At 37.6% G+C, this 17,231-nt stretch overlaps 1 protein-coding gene across 1 annotated transcript in view; it reads left to right on the top strand.

Moving 5' to 3' along the window:
- The window catches only part of SEZ6L (seizure related 6 homolog like), a 447,576-nt gene that overhangs the window by 390,126 nt on the left and 40,219 nt on the right, over window positions 1-17,231 (top strand). The window contains exons 10-12 of the mRNA XM_044275383.1: window positions 2,398-2,594; window positions 6,752-6,946; window positions 16,037-16,228. Coding sequence (XP_044131318.1) covers window positions 2,398-2,594; window positions 6,752-6,946; window positions 16,037-16,228 — 584 coding nt within the window. The remainder of the gene's footprint in view (window positions 1-2,397; window positions 2,595-6,751; window positions 6,947-16,036; window positions 16,229-17,231) is intronic.

The following is a 17,231-nucleotide window of genomic DNA, read 5'->3' on the forward strand; positions in this document are numbered from 1 at the left end:
TAGGGGTTCACATACTTTTTCCACCTGCACTATGAATGTTTACATGGTGTGTTCAATAAAACATGGTACCATTTAATTATTTGTGTGTTATTAGTTTAAGCAGACTGTGATTGTCTATTGTTGTGACTTAGATGAAGATCAGATCACATTTTATGACCAATTTGTGCAGAAATCCATTTCATTCCAAAGGGTTCACATACCTTTTCTTGCAACTGTATATCAGGATATAACCTACACTGACTATCTACCACTAACTATCTGTATTATACATATATAAGCTATCTAACTATATATCTAATGTAGTGTGGAAAGCACAGAGAACAGCAATGACATTGTAACTGTAGAAAATGGCTGTTGAGGAGGTTCTTATATAGTAAGAGGTAGGCAACTTTCCTATTGGTTGCTAGGGATGTTGCTAAGCTCAGACAAAGACATTGCAGCCTTCTCAATGGCCCACAAGCAAGAAGGGAGGTTACTGATGAAAACTAAAAGCTAGAATATTCGAAATTATGAATATATATCACTATATTCTAAATATTTGCGAATTATCGAAGTGCCGATATTCGCCATTAATATTCACGATTCGATTATTCGTGCCCAACACTAATAAGGACTACAGATTGAGCCATAACAACAGGTCCCTAACAGATTCCATGTGAAGCAGAGAGCGGTGGTCTGCAGATGCAGTCAAATTGAAAGCTGTAGAGGAAGGATTGTTGAAAACTTGTAATAAAGAACAACTTAAAAAATTATTTTATCCCAAAATAAGTAAAATGCAACGACAAAAGACCTCTAAAGGTGTTCAGAGCCTTTAATAGAAACTGTTGGTAACTGTTCAGAATGGTACATCAGACTAATGGACACTCGACCAGGTTTCTTGTTGATTGGGATCAGCTACTTACTAGTTATGTACCATAACCAGGATGAGGTAATGCTTCCGTAAATTTTCCGTCAGTATATCCATTTCTTCTACTCTCAGTGGAAAGGCCAGAATATTTATACTATACAGACAAACCCAATAAATCTGTCCAAAAACTAAAGATCTGTTACCAGGCTTAGTGCCTCTATTATTTTAGAAAATACTAATCCAAAGCTGCAACTGTTTTCTTCTTTGTTTTCACAGAGTTACAATGACATTCATTCCTGTAGAGAAGGTTACACTTGGAGTCTTGGCATCCATAGAAAAGCCATTTCTGGACAGACACAAACACTGTAGCAACAGCAGATACACATTTTATATTGTACCAGTTAAAAGGATAAGGTTATTTCCATAATAAACCCTCATCATTATTCTAGGACAAGCTGCAGTCATGAATTTATTCAATGCTGAAAATATTTATCTTTCAGCATATTAAATTATATTTTATATTTTTATTCCTGGCCTAGAATTTCAGAAATGAGAAAATAAATCTCTCGCTGAATTATAATGGAATAATTAACAATTATACAACTGTGCAAAACAGCATAAAAAGAGACTAGCATAAATAAGCAAATGCTGTTAGAGGATTTTTGAATTTTATTATTTCTTTTTGCAAAATGTTATGATTAAAATGTTATTACTTCTGCCTTTCCTGAACTGAAGAATAGGTTGCTATATATACAGCTTTAAGGACATGGAGCATAATTTTATAATGCTAGTAATGAGTACTTAATCTTTTCATATTCACAAGTTCTGAAACCAACATGTCATTGAGGCTAAATATTGTATCGTAAACCAAGGCAAAGGCTAAAAAGTGTATTGCACACTGTGGCAATGTGGCAGGCATAAATGTGCAGTATGAATAACATTTTTCTAAAAATAAACCCCTCACCCCTTGCACAAGTGTCACATAACATAGTAGACATATATTCAATGTACAGCACCTTAACCAGCCTATGTTCATATAAAAAAAACTTGAAAATTATTAAGGAAACTACCTAGTTTGTTATTATAGATATGATCAGAGCAGAGATGACTTCTAGGTATAGAGGAAAGCTAGCCAGTATCCTCTTTTCCCCAGCACCTACCTTCTTAAAGTTGCTGCAGGGGCCCCCATATTCAATTATCTGGTAGCATCTTGCTGCTGTGTGAGCAGGTAATATTTAAATGTATCCGTACGATGGGCCCCCAATAAATTTTACTGGTCGGCCCTAGGCACCCCAGTCCGACACTGTGTATATCAAATCTTTTACCTCATTGGATTTGAATACAGCAGTCTTTTTCTCCCAGATACTCTATGCTGGTCATAAAGGGGCTGTATGAAATTATAATGGGGCTAAACTGCAGTACCAGATCAAGCCCATAGACAAGAGTGCCACTATCTCTGGAAAAAATAAATCTGTCCAGTATTAGTCAGTCTGTTAAATAGACGTGTGTTGGCTTAAAAACTAATAAGATTTATTTTCTTGGTTTTACAGGTTAAATTTGAGTAACAATGACATCCTAACTATTTATGATGGAGATGAAATTACTTCAAAGATTTTAGGACAGTTTGTTGGAAGTAGCAATCCTCAGAAGCTCTACTCATCCTCTCCTGACCTCTCCATTCAGTTTCATTCAGATCCAGCTGGGATGATCTTTGGAAAGGGGCAAGGTTTTATCTTAAATTACATAGGTGAGCATTTTATGTTTGTCTGTTTAATGGAAAGAGTAGTAAGTAGGTACTTTCTATACAAACTCATACAACAGGAAAAGGTAACACTCAAGTGTGATATGTGATACACCTTAGGGAGAGTTCACATCTTCGTTTTATTTTCTGTTCTTCTGATCCATCAGAAGAACAGAAACAAAAAAAACATATATATAAAAAAATGATTTTGTGCATCAGCTATGCACATTTGGCATCCGTTTTAGCCATTTCCATCACGGATCCATTATTTCAAACGGGAAAAAAGTCACATGGACAAGACTTTTGTGTCCATTATAAATAACGGATCTGTGATGAAAAGGGCTCTAACAGAAACAATCGGACAATTTTTTGCCAGCATGGAAATGAATGGTACTTGAGATCACAGAACACAGAACGGTGAGGTGAACTCCCCCTTACACCTTTAATGGGATAAAATATGACTAGGGTGCCACACCTGTCCACAAGTAGTGTGTGGTATTGCAGCTCATCCCCATTCACTTAAAGGCTGTAGACAACTTTGGGGCCATTTTTTATTATTTCATTCTACATATTTTGAGCTAAAATATTTTTTTTAATTGGTCTTTATAAAAAATTTCATATTTTGCTCTACAGCTTTCAGTTTTACTGCATCTAAGGACTATTGTTTTTCCTTCTCAGTAAATCTGTCAGAGAGCTACTCAGGAAGCTCTTAGCTTTACTTTCATAACAGCTTACAAGCATACATTTAAAGAGGACTTGTCACCACAACATGCAATACAATCTGAAAGCACCATGTTATAGAGCAGGTGGAGCCAAGTGGATTGATATATCTTTTTGTAGGAAAAGAGTCAGTAACAGCTGCATTTTATACATTTATATCTTTACTTTTCCACTTTCTGTGAACAACTGTAAGTACAGGGAGGAGGTGTTATTAGTGATTGATGGCATTGTGTGCATAATTGTGCATAACTGCCAGTTACTGATAACCCCTCCTCTCTGTACTGATCGCTGTTAGAAAAAGAAAAGATATAAATGTATAATATGCAGGTTTTAATGAGTCTTTTCCCACAAAAATATATCTCAATCTGCTCATTTCCTCTCTGCATAATGGCTGTGCTGCTTTGTACAATCATAACTATGAAGGAACAGGTCTTTTTTGGGCTTCCCTAATGTCTTCCTCAGACATATTATTCCCCGTTTCACCTGCATAGCTAGATGCATTTCTCTCAGAAGCAGGGGGCGTATCCATTTGTGGAATCTGCCAGTCAGTGCAGTAATTTATTTTCCCTTACTTCCCACTATGTTTCTTTTCAGCTCTGGAGCTCACAGAACAGATAAGTAATGAGTAAGAACACTTACAGACACACAGGCTGTGTCAAAAGCTGCATAGAAGCAGTTATTTTATTAGGCTCAGGATCTCAGCCATCTTTGACACAACCCCATTTCCTGTGAGCCGTCTTCTGTGTTTCTGTTAGTAGGGATGGATAGATTTAGGCAGATTTTTTAAATGAAGTTATTTGAAATTTTGCTAGTTACACCATTCTGTATTATATTAAATGAGATTGTGTGAAAGTACAGTGACTACTTAAAGTTTAAAAAAATTAAACTACTTAAAAATGATTATATACATATATTTCCAAATAGCTTTCATTAGTTAATGGCTTTTTTTTGGGGGGAGCAATCATTAGGAAAAATAGAATGCCCGCCGTCCTATTAGTGCACACAAAACATGTCCTAATAACAAAGGAGGACAAGTTACTTCACAACACTGAGCTAAAGAGCTGCCTCATCCTCCTCTCCTACTTGTCAGGGATTATGAGCATGAATACAGATGATAAGTTGAATCTCTGTGGAATGGACTTCATGAGGAGACATGAAGTACAGAGAGGACGGACAGGACAGACTGTGGTAATGTAGGGCTGTGGAAATGGAGACTGCTGCTCATCAGCCACATCCCCATTCTCCTCTCTGTACTTCATGTCTCCTCATGAATGTAAATGGAAATATATTTAAGTAATACTTAAGTATTTTCATTTTCTTAATTCCCAAAGAACCCCTTTTAAGATAAATTATTTTCAAACTAATAAAAATATGGATGCAATGAGTATTTAGGCTACCAGGGACCTAGAGATAAGGCCTACCGATTGAGGTGTTAGAGAAGCTCTCTGACAGGTTCACTGGGAAAGAGAAACAGCCTGCAGATGCACTGAAAGTTGTAGAAGACAAAGTGTTTTAATAAAGGCCAATTGAATAAAAAAAGATTTTAGCTCAAAATAAGTAGAATGCAATAATACTAAAATTGCCCCCAAAAGTGTCCATAGCCTTGACGTATGACCTGATCTGCAATACCAGACACAACCCATGGACAGGAGTGGCCTTGTTTCTGGAAGAAAGTAGCAATGTTTCTAAGGCCTCCTGCACACGAACGTGTGCGCCCCATGGTTGTGCTGCGGCCCGCAAAATGCAGACCACAATGCACGAACACCGTCCGTGGGGCAGCCGCAGCGGATCGCGGACCCACTTTAATGGGTCCGTGATCCAGCCATTCCGCAAGAAGATAGGACATGTTCTATCTTTTTGTGGAACAGAAGTACGGGACAACACCCCATGGAACCACGATGTAGTGCTCCCGTAGGGTTCCGTTCCGTGCTTCCGTTCTGCATCTCCAGATTTGCTGACCCATTGAAGTGAATGGGTCTGCATCCGTGATGCGGAATGCACACGGAACAGTACCCGTGTATTGCGGATCTGCAAATGCTAGTTACTGTTTGGCCATTACTAAACATCGCTCTTCTTTTTTCATTAGGTTGTGTACATGGCCTACAAAAAGTCAACTTTCTTAAACTAAGATATTAGGTGGGCCATTGTGCTGGATTGATATTATGTATTGAGCATTACATTTATACCAACACTGTGTTTTGCCTGGTGCTTGCTGCCATTCATGGCACACTGACTTAAAAGGGTTAAGGGGGACCTTATTTCTGCTCTTAACACACAGACAGCATCATGGTAATTACTGCATGCTGCTCTTTGAGATAGGATGCTACTGTTTGTCACACAACCCCATTATTTGGATAGATTGCACCAGTTTAGTGCCTGCTGAGCTTCAACGATGTAGTGTTACAGAAGAAGGAGAGAAAAAAATGTCCTAAAAAGGTTCTAACCTACCTTTAATCAAACACAGATGAAACTATTGTATATAGACAAAATTAGATATATAGATAAAGTGCATGCACCAGGCAGACTCTGTCAAAGAGAAGCTCGTAGACCTACGAGCAGGACAAGAGTACACACAGGAATGTACACATACTCTTGCCACTTATAGTCGGTCTGTCTATATGCATAGATTAACACCATACAGTTAAGTTTTGAGGTTTTAACAGCATATCCCCCAAAAATGGATGCTGTTACAAGAAGATGAAGTAGGATGCCTATACGGATAGATCTTGCAGTCAGTGACTTCCATTGTAAAAAGCAAGCATCTGGAAACTATTTTTCAACATGGCAGAGAAACATAGCAGGTTGCAGTTTTCTATGCGGTTGAGAAATAATGTTGAAATGTATACTGTTTTTTTTACAATAGAATTAAACAATCGCAAGATCCAATTGCAGAGGCATCTAGTGTCATTCTGTCGTCCTGATGTAGCAGTACATGCTTTTTTGGAGTGTAAAGCAAAAAGTATGACTCAAGTGTGTGGCCAGAACATAGTGTGAATCTCGTCTTACAAAGTCCCAAAAAAAGTACTAGCGATAGGGTATCTATATCAGTAACATCAACAGACCTCCCATCAAATAAAGGAAACTGCAGCATTCCCACACCGGTAGTCAACATGATGCATTCCTGTTAAGTTTTGAAAGGATTAACTTCCCGAATTTAACATCCATGGGAATGATGTAGGTTCTATTCTGTCTGTTGTCTCATACTGTACCAGTGATAGTCACATCACCCATAACAATGCCAACCACATCCTCCATTACAGAGCCGGAAATATGCCCCATAAACTGTGACAGCCGCATGTTTGATGGTGAATTACCTCCAACCTAGTCTCAGACTCAAACTTGGAATTCGACTACTTATTATAAAGTCTTCTTTTATAAATAAATATAAAAAAAAAATATTTGACAGAACCAACTAAGATTTTTTTTTTTACCATATACTTTAGAGGTGTCCAGAAATGACTCATGTTCAGACCTTCCTGAAATTCAGAATGGATGGAAAACAACATCTCACACAGATCTTGTCAGAGGAGCAAAAATTACTTACCAGTGTGACCCAGGATATGATATTGTGGGAAGCGAAACCTTAACCTGTCAGTGGGATCTCAGCTGGAGCAGCGACCCCCCATTTTGTGAAAAAAGTAAGACACAAACAGTTTTATTACTCCATTCTAGATTATTCCATGGCCTTCTCGAATCATCTGCAGTTGATTTTCATCTTAAGACGTCAAGTGGCTTTTCTTGGAATTGTAGTCTTGAAAATGCCATTGCTCTTGTGCTTGTCTTGAGCAAATATTTATACTTTTAAAAGTGATGAAGGGGTTAAAATAAAATGACACATGTGAATGTTACACTGTATGAATTGGAAGATAGGTAGATGTGGGAAGAAGTACTGATGCACTAGAAATATCAAGACTCGTAACAAATTAACAATTATATTTTTATTTGGCATCATAAAGTCTAATGAACAACACAAAGCTGTACTCTAAAAACCACATTTAATGCAGCAAGAAAACGTTTTTTTATTAAATCTGAGGAAGTGGGTCTGCCCTCTTATTAAAAAGACAGCAATTTGGATTTTTTGCTGTTATTATTTTATATTAACTCTCATATAGTCCACAACTATATAGTTAAAGATAGAGCAGACACCATTAAGTACCCAGTGGTACCTCTGTACTTAACTAATCCGGAAAGGAAGCATTTAAATTGAAAATATAATGAGTGTTTCTCTAGCACTAGTTACACCAGGGACATTGTTAGTAGCTAACAATATATTTATATACTCTCCAGCTTAGAGGGAACATTACTGTTGTGTGATAAGGCCTAAAGTTGTTCGAAATTTGGCTTAAAAGTTATGGACACCTTTGCATTGATTTTTTTTATTGTTGCAAATGTCCTACCATTTTGCTTCCGCAGAGTATGTGTATGCCCTTCACCTAGCGGATGGTGCTGCTAAATAAATATATATAAATCCATTGTGGTACTGCACCTGTTTCTGATGCCTCTCTCTCTATATTCTCCCTCTCCCTTGTCGCATTGGTAGAGATACTGTAGCAACAGGAGGTTGTACACAGCATATGCGTAGAGAGAGGGGAGAGGATCCATGGAGGGCAGCCCACAAATGCTTTAGATAGGAAGGAAAGTACATACTGTACAAGGCAGTTAGCAGGGGGAAGACAGTAGCATTCTAGACACACTGATTCACATTAAGATGTATTATACTGTGAGGGACTCATTCACATAAGCAAGTCTAAACCTAGGAGCACATTACAAACTGAAACAGAGGGTCTGAAAATAAATGAGGGAATGAAGATTGTAGACTGAAACTTGTGCAACTGTTTATGCAAGATAACCACTAACAAATGTGAAAATCATCTTTGTTCATGTCAAAGGTGTCCATAGCCTTTAAGGCAGTGTTCCTAAAGTTGTAGATTGGGATGAACATTAAGTACCCTGCATCGGGTTCATCAGATATAGGTAGCTGAAGATACTATAGGATACCAATGACCCCAATAATGGCAAAGTATTACTGAAACTTGGCTCTAGAGTCAATATCAAATGGCTCACAACAGATACAAGGCTAAGAAACATCATTGTCTTTTAGCTCCAAGGTCAGGTTGCTATAAGGTTGGAACTTGGTACAGTGACCAGGACCATTACAATGAACTGTGTCCCAGTGCAGTATAGCATTTTCAAAACTTTAATTTGTGGTAGTTGAAGGTGTCCTTCTAGGCAATTAAAATATTTATTATGCATTTAATATAGTTTTTCATTAATACCGAATGGTACTCAAACCTACCTATTGGGATTCTCAAGCTTCAAAGTTGTGATCTTTCGTTTACAGAAAAGACACACTCTATGCCATGTTGTAGCCATTGGGTGATGCTGTGTTATGATATCTGGATATATAGTAGTACACAATGTAATAATAAAAATATGGCTTCATTTATAAGTTCCTGGGCCTGCGTACCCTTAATATTGCAGCCACTTAAAGAGAAGCCACCTAGAAATGAACATACCATATAGTGATCAGTTGACTTCCTCCTGATAGACCAAATGATAAGTCTACTTTAGGGATGAGCAAATTGATTCTAACTAATCGATTTGTCTCTGAGTAGTGGCACAAGCTCAGAAGCTCTGCTTCCTCTTTGGGAGCGACTGTTCATGTGCTGCTACCAGGAAGTGTAGTGGCGCATGCGCAGTCACTGCTACAGTAGCAGATGCAGAGCATCTCTGCCGCTACTCGGAGCAGTGGCGCAGGCGCCAGATTGACAGGGCAGGGCCCTGTCCATCAAAAGGCAGGTGGGCCCTTTTCCACCTGTGCAGACAGCCCTTTCACAGTTGAAGAACTCCTGCTAATGAGACAAATTCATGTATGTACTTCATACTAGCAAAAGCAGGATGCATATTTTTTATGCAGGAAAAGTTGCCCAAAACTAAGTCTTAAGTGCACCGAAAGCCTTCATGTTTTGCAGAATGCCACTTGTCATAAAGCCCTTTGAGAATGAAAGCTGTCATTCAAATAGTATGACTTTTGATGCAGTGACTATAATTGATGGTTCTTGAAAGTCTTTAGACCCTTTCACTTGAACATTTCATGCTTACATTTTGTTAATAAAAAAAAAATCGATTCTCCATCATTCTGCACTCGATACCCCATAATGACAAAGTAAAATTAGAATGTTCAAAATCTTTGAAAATTTTTATTTAAAAGGAAAACCTAAAGCATGGCATTGACATTAAGTATTCAGACCCTTTTACTCAGTACTTAGTTAAAGCACCTTTGGAAGTGATTACAGCCTCCAGACTTCATGGGTATGATGTTACAAGATTTACACCTGGATTTGGGGATTTTCTGCCATTCTTTTCAGAAGATCTTCTCAAGCTCTGTCAGTCTTCTCCAGAGATATTCGATTGGGTTCAAGCCAGGGCTCTGAATGGGCAACTAAAGGACATTCACAGAGTTGTCTCTAAACTCTAAACTACTCCTGTGTTGTCAGGGCTGTGTGCTTAGGTTCATTGTCATTTTGAAAGGTAAACCTTTAGCCCACTCTGAGGTCCAGAACACTCTGGATCACATTTTCATATAAGAATATCTCTTTACTAAGCTCCATTCAGTTTCCCCTAAACTATGACTAGTCTCCTTGTCCCAGTCGCTGAAAAACACCCCCACAACATGATGCTGACATCACCATGCTACGCTGTAAGTATGGTATTGGGCAGTGCCTGGATTCCTCCAAACATGACACTTAGAACTGAGGCCAAAAAGTTCAATCTTGGTTTCATCAGAACAGAATGTTGTTTCTCAGTCTAAGAATCCTTTATGTGCTTTTTTGCAAACTTTCAAGTGTCTTTTACTGAGGAGAGACTTTTCAGGTCACTCTGCCATAAAACCCAGATGTATTGGATGCTGCAGTGATGGTTGACATCCTGGAAGTTTTTCCCATCTGCACACAGGATCTTTGGAGCTCAGCCAGAGTGACCATTAGGTTCTTGATCACGACTCTCGGTCCGCTCTAGGAACAGTCCTGGCTGTTCCAAACTACTTCCATTTAAGAATTATGGAGGCCGCAGAGCTCTTGGGAACTTTGAGTGTAGCAGAAGCTTTTTGTATCCTTTTCTAGATCTGTGCTTCCACGCAATCCTGTCTCTGAGCTATACAGGCAGTTCTTTCCTCCTGATGGCTTAGTTTTTAGTCTTATATACATTATCAGTTGTGAGACCTTATATGTTTTTCCAAATCATGTCAATCAAGGGAATTGACCACAGGTTAAATCAAATCAAGATGTAGATTTTTAAAATGGGGGGGGGGGGGGCTAAATTTCAAGTGTTATAGCAAAGAGTCTGAATCATTATGTCCGTGCAAATTTTTATTTTTTTATTTTTAATAAATGTGCAAACATTTCTAAAATTCTGCTTTCACTTTGTCATTATGGGGTATTGAGTACAGATAAATGGGGGAAAACTTGATTTATTTAATTTTTTATTTTACCACAAGGCCGCAACATAACAAAATGGGGAAAAAAGTGAAAGGGTCTGAAGACTTTCTGAATGCACTGTATATATTCTGTTCTTACAATACATTCACTGTCAGTCCTTTGGGTTAAGAAGCTATGAAAAGCCAAATCTGAAAATCTTAAAAATGTACCTTTATAAAATGTAATGATACAGGAGAATGGAAAAAGTGTAAAATAAGAGCAATGAATGGGACAAGCTGGAAAGCAGGAGATAATTAACAGCTTATGAGGAATTCATAGGTTGGACATCAAATGATATGTGGGCGGTAAAATGTTACACACTCATATTCATTAGAAATCTATTATTCAGAATGGCAGTACTATTACTAGTTAATTATTCATATGATTGTTAAAAGGACTGTTGCAAAAGAAATCTGGTAAATGGAGAAAGTGCAGAGTAATGTATGCATGAGGTGCATATGGATATTATTCTTGGTGCGCAGCCTGTAACCAACTGAACAAAGTAAAAATTATTTATAACATTTAATTCATTACACACGCCATTCCCTTCAAGAGTGCATTCACCTTTGAGCACAATTTCACTGTTTATATTTAGATATAACCTATAGCGCATGGTCTAAAGTTAAGAAACTACTTATTTTATACTTTCCTCATCTGAATGAAGTAGCTGTAAGGGATTTGGAAGTCAAAACCAGGTCATTACACTTAGGTTTTTAGAGAGGCAGTGTGGGACTATATCATGGTTCTGGCACAATGATGTGTCCAGATGATATAGAGCTATCTCACCATACAAATTAACATTCATTCTTACAGTGTATATATCCAGAATAGAATAATGCCTTTATAAACACTAAAATTCAGAAGTTGTGCTCTGTTAGCAAAAGTAACTAGGCAAACCCTGTTCTACAGGTATCAATACTATGTCCACGGATGTATTTCAAATTCTGTTGAATTCTGAGCTCAATTGTCCCAAATTACCTGCTTGTTCAGTGTCAGCTCAAACTTGCTCTGGTTATTTGCTTTCCAGGAAAGTAGTTAAAGGCTATGTACACCTTTGGGGACATTTTTTTTCTATTATTGCATTGTACTCATTTTGAGCTAAAATCATGTTTTCAATTGGTCTTTATTAAAAATATGGAATCCTTTTTTGTGGACAGAGCTGACATACTCTACTAGCTCCCTGTGGATTTGTTGTCTTTTACGTCATCTGAGGAGCAGATTGACTCTTTATCTCTGCTCTCTGACATTATAAACACTTAATCCTCAATCCTTTGCTTACTGATAAGAATGTGGCTTAAATAAGTGTTTATGAGCTTTTAGTAGTTTAGAGATAAGGGTAATTAGATGGCCAGCACAGAGTGAAAGTACCAGTCACACAGCTAGAAACACTGTTAACCCTTTGTGACAGAACAGCTCAATATTTTTAATAAAAGCCAATTGAAAAAATGTTTTTTAGACAAAAATTAATAAGATGCAATCATAAACAAAAAATGCTTTCAAAGGTGTACATAAGAAACAAGGTAAAGCTTTTGTTACAGTGGCCAAAAGTATTGTCATGCTATACTGAATTGATTTCAACGGTATAGCTAAAATTTTCCTGAGTGCAATTCCTCCCAAGTTTCTGTAGATCAAATTCTTTTGGATCCTGACCTCAATCCTCCCACAAGACCTGCTTGTTCAGTGTCTGCACAGAACTTGCTCTGGATTTTTGCCTCCCAGTAAATGTAGTTAAGAAATAACATAAAGCTTTTGTTCCAGAGGCCAAATGTATTGTCATGCTATACTGAATTTCTTTCAGAAATGTAACAAAACTCCTACTGAGCTCAATTCCTCCAAGTTTCTGCTTGTTCAGTGTATCAAATAAGTGCTGGTCATTTGCTGCAAAGTACAGAAATATGATTTCTAAATTAAAACTCAACCCCCCAGAATACAATGTAATAAAGATCTGTGCATTGTAGCAGTTCAGCTAAGCTGTCTAAAAGGGACTATCTATAGTTCCAAGAGAATTCTGAGGTCAGTTCTCAGCACTAGGCTATAATACATTTTGTAAACTACAATAAAAATGTAGTGGATGGTTATTCATCTGTTTATGTAGATTATGTCTGTACTTATTCAAAAAGTGGTCACATTCAAAGGTAAGCATACAACTTAACTTAAACATCCAAGCATTTACGAGAAATATGAGCTCTGGGAAACTTCTTAGGATCTTGGTTTGAAGGTTACACAAAGCCTTAAATAGTTTTTAATCAACATCTTCTCTAGACAGCTCTGACATATATGTAGAGCACTACAGCATTGCTACAGCAATATGAAATATATCCTATGGAATAGATTTGGTTTTTAGTACAAAAGACCTATAATACATTTAGGCTATAATATCTATAATAATAATGCTATTAAAAGGAGAAATGCTTTTTTCAGTTGATTATAAAGTAAGAGTGAAAATGAAAGTGCTTATCTAACTAACCCTTCTTATGCCCTATCCACAGGATAGGGGATAAGTGTCTGGTCAAGGGGTGTCTGACCACTGGGAAGCGGATCACGAGTCATGAAAATGGAGGGCCCACATTATCCTATGAGAATGAAGAGGTGGTGTGCATGTCTGACTACAGCTCCATTCGCTTCTTTGGGACTTAGGTAGCCCTGAGCGCAATACTCACCAGACCCATAGAGGTGAATGTAGAGGTGGTCATGCATGCACACTATAACTTTTTTTCTCACAGGGGACCCCAGGCCCTTTGTTTTCATGGTCTCTAGGGGAAAAGTCAGATACCCAGTGTCAGACACTTATCCCATATCTGCAGGCTGTTTCTAGCTAATGACCACTGACAAATCAATTAGACATATTATGGTGGTATTACTTGAAGGGGTCCAGCCTCTATCTATAGTTAAAAAGTCAATACTTCTTCATGAAAAGGGAAAGGGAGCTGCCAAATATATAGCACTGTAATTCAATGCAGTTGCATAGTGTATGTCTGCATTAACTCCCATCATAAAAAAATGTATACAGGATCCCCTTGTATTGAAGAGTGAAGTGGGCTACACTTAATATAGTTTTTACATAGCCTGACCAGGCAAACATACTATATGGCAAAAGGACACTTTTGGCATCAGTTTGGCTGATAAAAGTCTATGGTATTGATGTATACACTGAACATATCACAGAATTGATGTCCTGACCAGACCCCCACTTTCGTTACTTTTATGACTTATCTGATTGACATGCCCTAAAGTCCCTTTAACGTATTTATTGTTCTGACATTATCAGTTGCATCTATAGGCAAATCTATATGCTTCCGATATTATGCCTGTGATGAATTGTCTGTTTACTTGTATGACTTTTCTCTGGTTATTTATGAATCAGATCTCATTTGACCATTCTTTAACCACCTTAGCCTTCTTAGTATAAAAGTGACTGCCCTCACCTAGCCAAGATTCACAAGGATCAACATTTCATATCAGCTATGGATACTTTCCTTTTTTTCATCATATCATCTTCAGCGTGATAAAAATAAAATACTCTCATCTTTGTTGTGGATGAAAAAAATGGACTGGAAATAAAATAACTCACTCTGAGTGATTTTTTCAGAAGACGTCATCATCATTAAAAAAAAGTGGATGGATTGGCAAGACCTAGGAATTATTGTCTGACAGCTCCATGAATAGATTATAACTTGTGGTGTGAAATATCATGTGACGTGTGATGAATTACAAATTCTTTATGGAACTCATTGTAATTGTGCCTGTCAAAGTGCCTCAAAATTAGAAATTGTTCTTATATATTTGTCTGTGAATAATATGAAAATGATTTTAGTTACTTGTAACATGTAACAAAAACCATGGTGAAATAAAAAAGTTTAAAAATACTATGGATCTGGGACTCTTGCATACTGTTTCTGGATATAATCCATTTGCCACACAGATGAATGTTACATTATGTTACTCTACTGTATCCTATATTAACGCTTTCTTTAAAGAGGTTGTTCACTTGTATGATACTGATGACCTATTGGTCATCAATATCAAGTTGGTGGAGGTTTCATTCCCATTTTGATTGCAATTCAGTTAGAAATTATTGTACATTAAAGTTAAAAAATTTAGGTTAGGATCAGTTTTAGGTTAAAGGGTTTCCTTGGACTACATATATTGATGGTCTATCCTCAGGACAGGTCATCAGTATGAGAGCATTACAATGATCAGCTGTTTCGGACAGCCACAGGCACCAGAAACTATACAGTGTACAGAGCTGGAAGCAGACAGCTCCATAGACTGTATAGTTTCTGACTTCCGGTTCTTCACCCAAGTTCCCACTTGAATGGGAGCTCAGCTGCAATACCTTGGAACTGCCACTACACGGTGTATGGAGTTATCTGCATCCAGCTCGGTACACTGTATAGTTTGTCTAAAACAGCTGATCATGATGAGGCAGGGTGTTTGACCCCTGCCGATCTGATATTGATGACCTATCCTCAAGTCCTGTAAGTTAATGGGGATATCCCATGTTTAATGCAAACAATAGAAATCAGACTGTACTTGACAATCTCTTTCTAACAAAGCTAGATCCAGACCTCTACCCCACATGAATCCAAGGCTCCAGTTGCTCTGCTACATTTGTTTCAAGCTGGTGGCATATGAAGGATGGAACTGAGCATGTGTGTCCACCCCACTGAGGTGGACTTACAAATTAGAAAGAACAAACAGCAGGTGGTGCTATGCAAATAGATTTCATTGAATAACTTAGTAGCTATAATAACTTTTAAATTACATGCAAATACAAATGTGTTCAAATTCAGGTGCTGTTTTGAAGAATGTAGAATATTTTTTGTGGGACAATTCCCTTCAATGGCTAAAGCTTAATAATAGGGGTCATATGAAAATTGGTTAACAATAGAGTATATCTGTAGGTTTTTAAGGTTGCATTTAAAATATAATGTATTGTTATACTTGTAGTAATCAAAATAGTGGTTTATGGTCATGATGGGCCCACATATTACACACTACTTTCCAACAAACATCAGCTAGATGTTTTAACACACCCTACAGATCTCAGGATCATTAATTAGCATTTATGATACAGCAGAAGTAATGATACTATTTTGTTACAAATAGATGCTATCCTATTTATAACATTTATATCCACTAGTCTATCTCATTTCCTACCATACGTTTTTGTATTTATCTATTTCCCAGCCTATGTATATAATATATGTGTGGGTATATTAATCAGAATTCATCTTTCTCTTTGTGTTGCAGTCATGTACTGCACAGATCCTGGAGAGGTGGAGCACTCCACTCGTCTTATTTCAGATCCGGTCCTCTTGGTGGGAACCACCATCCAGTACACATGCAACACTGGCTTTGTTCTTGAAGGAAGCTCTCTTCTAACATGCTACAGTCGGGAGACGGGGACACCCATCTGGACTTCAAGAATTCCACACTGTGTTTGTAAGTTACTAAAATCTGGACTTTAAAACACTAAATGTGGTCATATGTAAAGGTCATAGGTTCCAAAAAGTTTCAATGTCCATTTAGGTTTTCTATGACTTAAAAGGGTTTTCTTTAATATTGATGACCTATCTTTAGGATAGGCCATCAATATCGGATTAATGTGGATCTGACTCAAGGCACCCCCACTGATCAGCTGATTTTAGGGACACAGCTTCATATACTTTGCAGCAGCTGTATCTGGCACTGCAGCTTACTGCGGCTCAGTCTAAATCAAGTCAATGGGACTAAGATGCAATATAGGTGCAGCCTATGTCTAATGTATGCAGAAAACAATGAAGAAGCTGCAGCTTCTTGTTAATTCCCCTTCAATCAATTGATTGCCAGTTCTTGGACCCCTACCAGTCGGATTTTGATGGCCTATAGTCAGGCCATCAAAATTAAAGTTTCAAAATAACATGTAAACCAAGGAAAATATTACAAAGTAGCAGAATCATAAATTTTTGGCTGGTGATGCCTGCAAAAGTCTATGTGGTATTCCAAAGCCTACTGAGGTGGGCAATCTGCATGTGTATGAAAAATTTATTTTTAACCCTGAGTAGTATCCAAAAGTCCCAATAGTACTCATCACCTCCCCCAGGTCTGCATCAAGAGTATCCAGAAAGCGTAAAAGATCATCATGGAAAAATGTAGTGGAGCACATGATAAAAAAAAGAAAAAGTTATATATACAATCGGGGGCAAAAGCAATAGATTTAACCAACTGTGGAGTACTTGGCTTACACAAAGGGTTTTGTAAAATTGCAGAAGGTTCTTTTTTATGCCTTTTCACCCTTTAAGGAAGGAGGGGGAGGGGTGTGTTATAAATGTTTACTATATACTAGAACCCTCCTCCGGCTAAACGGATGAGGGGCTGTCCTGTGTTTTAAAGAATTAAAATTAATAAAGAGATTTTTAAAAATAATGGATTTTGCTAGATCACTGCTATATAAATAAAGCAGGTC

The sequence above is a fragment of the Bufo gargarizans genome, chromosome 1, assembly GCF_014858855.1.
Source record: "Bufo gargarizans isolate SCDJY-AF-19 chromosome 1, ASM1485885v1, whole genome shotgun sequence".
Classification (NCBI taxonomy): Eukaryota; Metazoa; Chordata; class Amphibia; order Anura; family Bufonidae; genus Bufo; species Bufo gargarizans.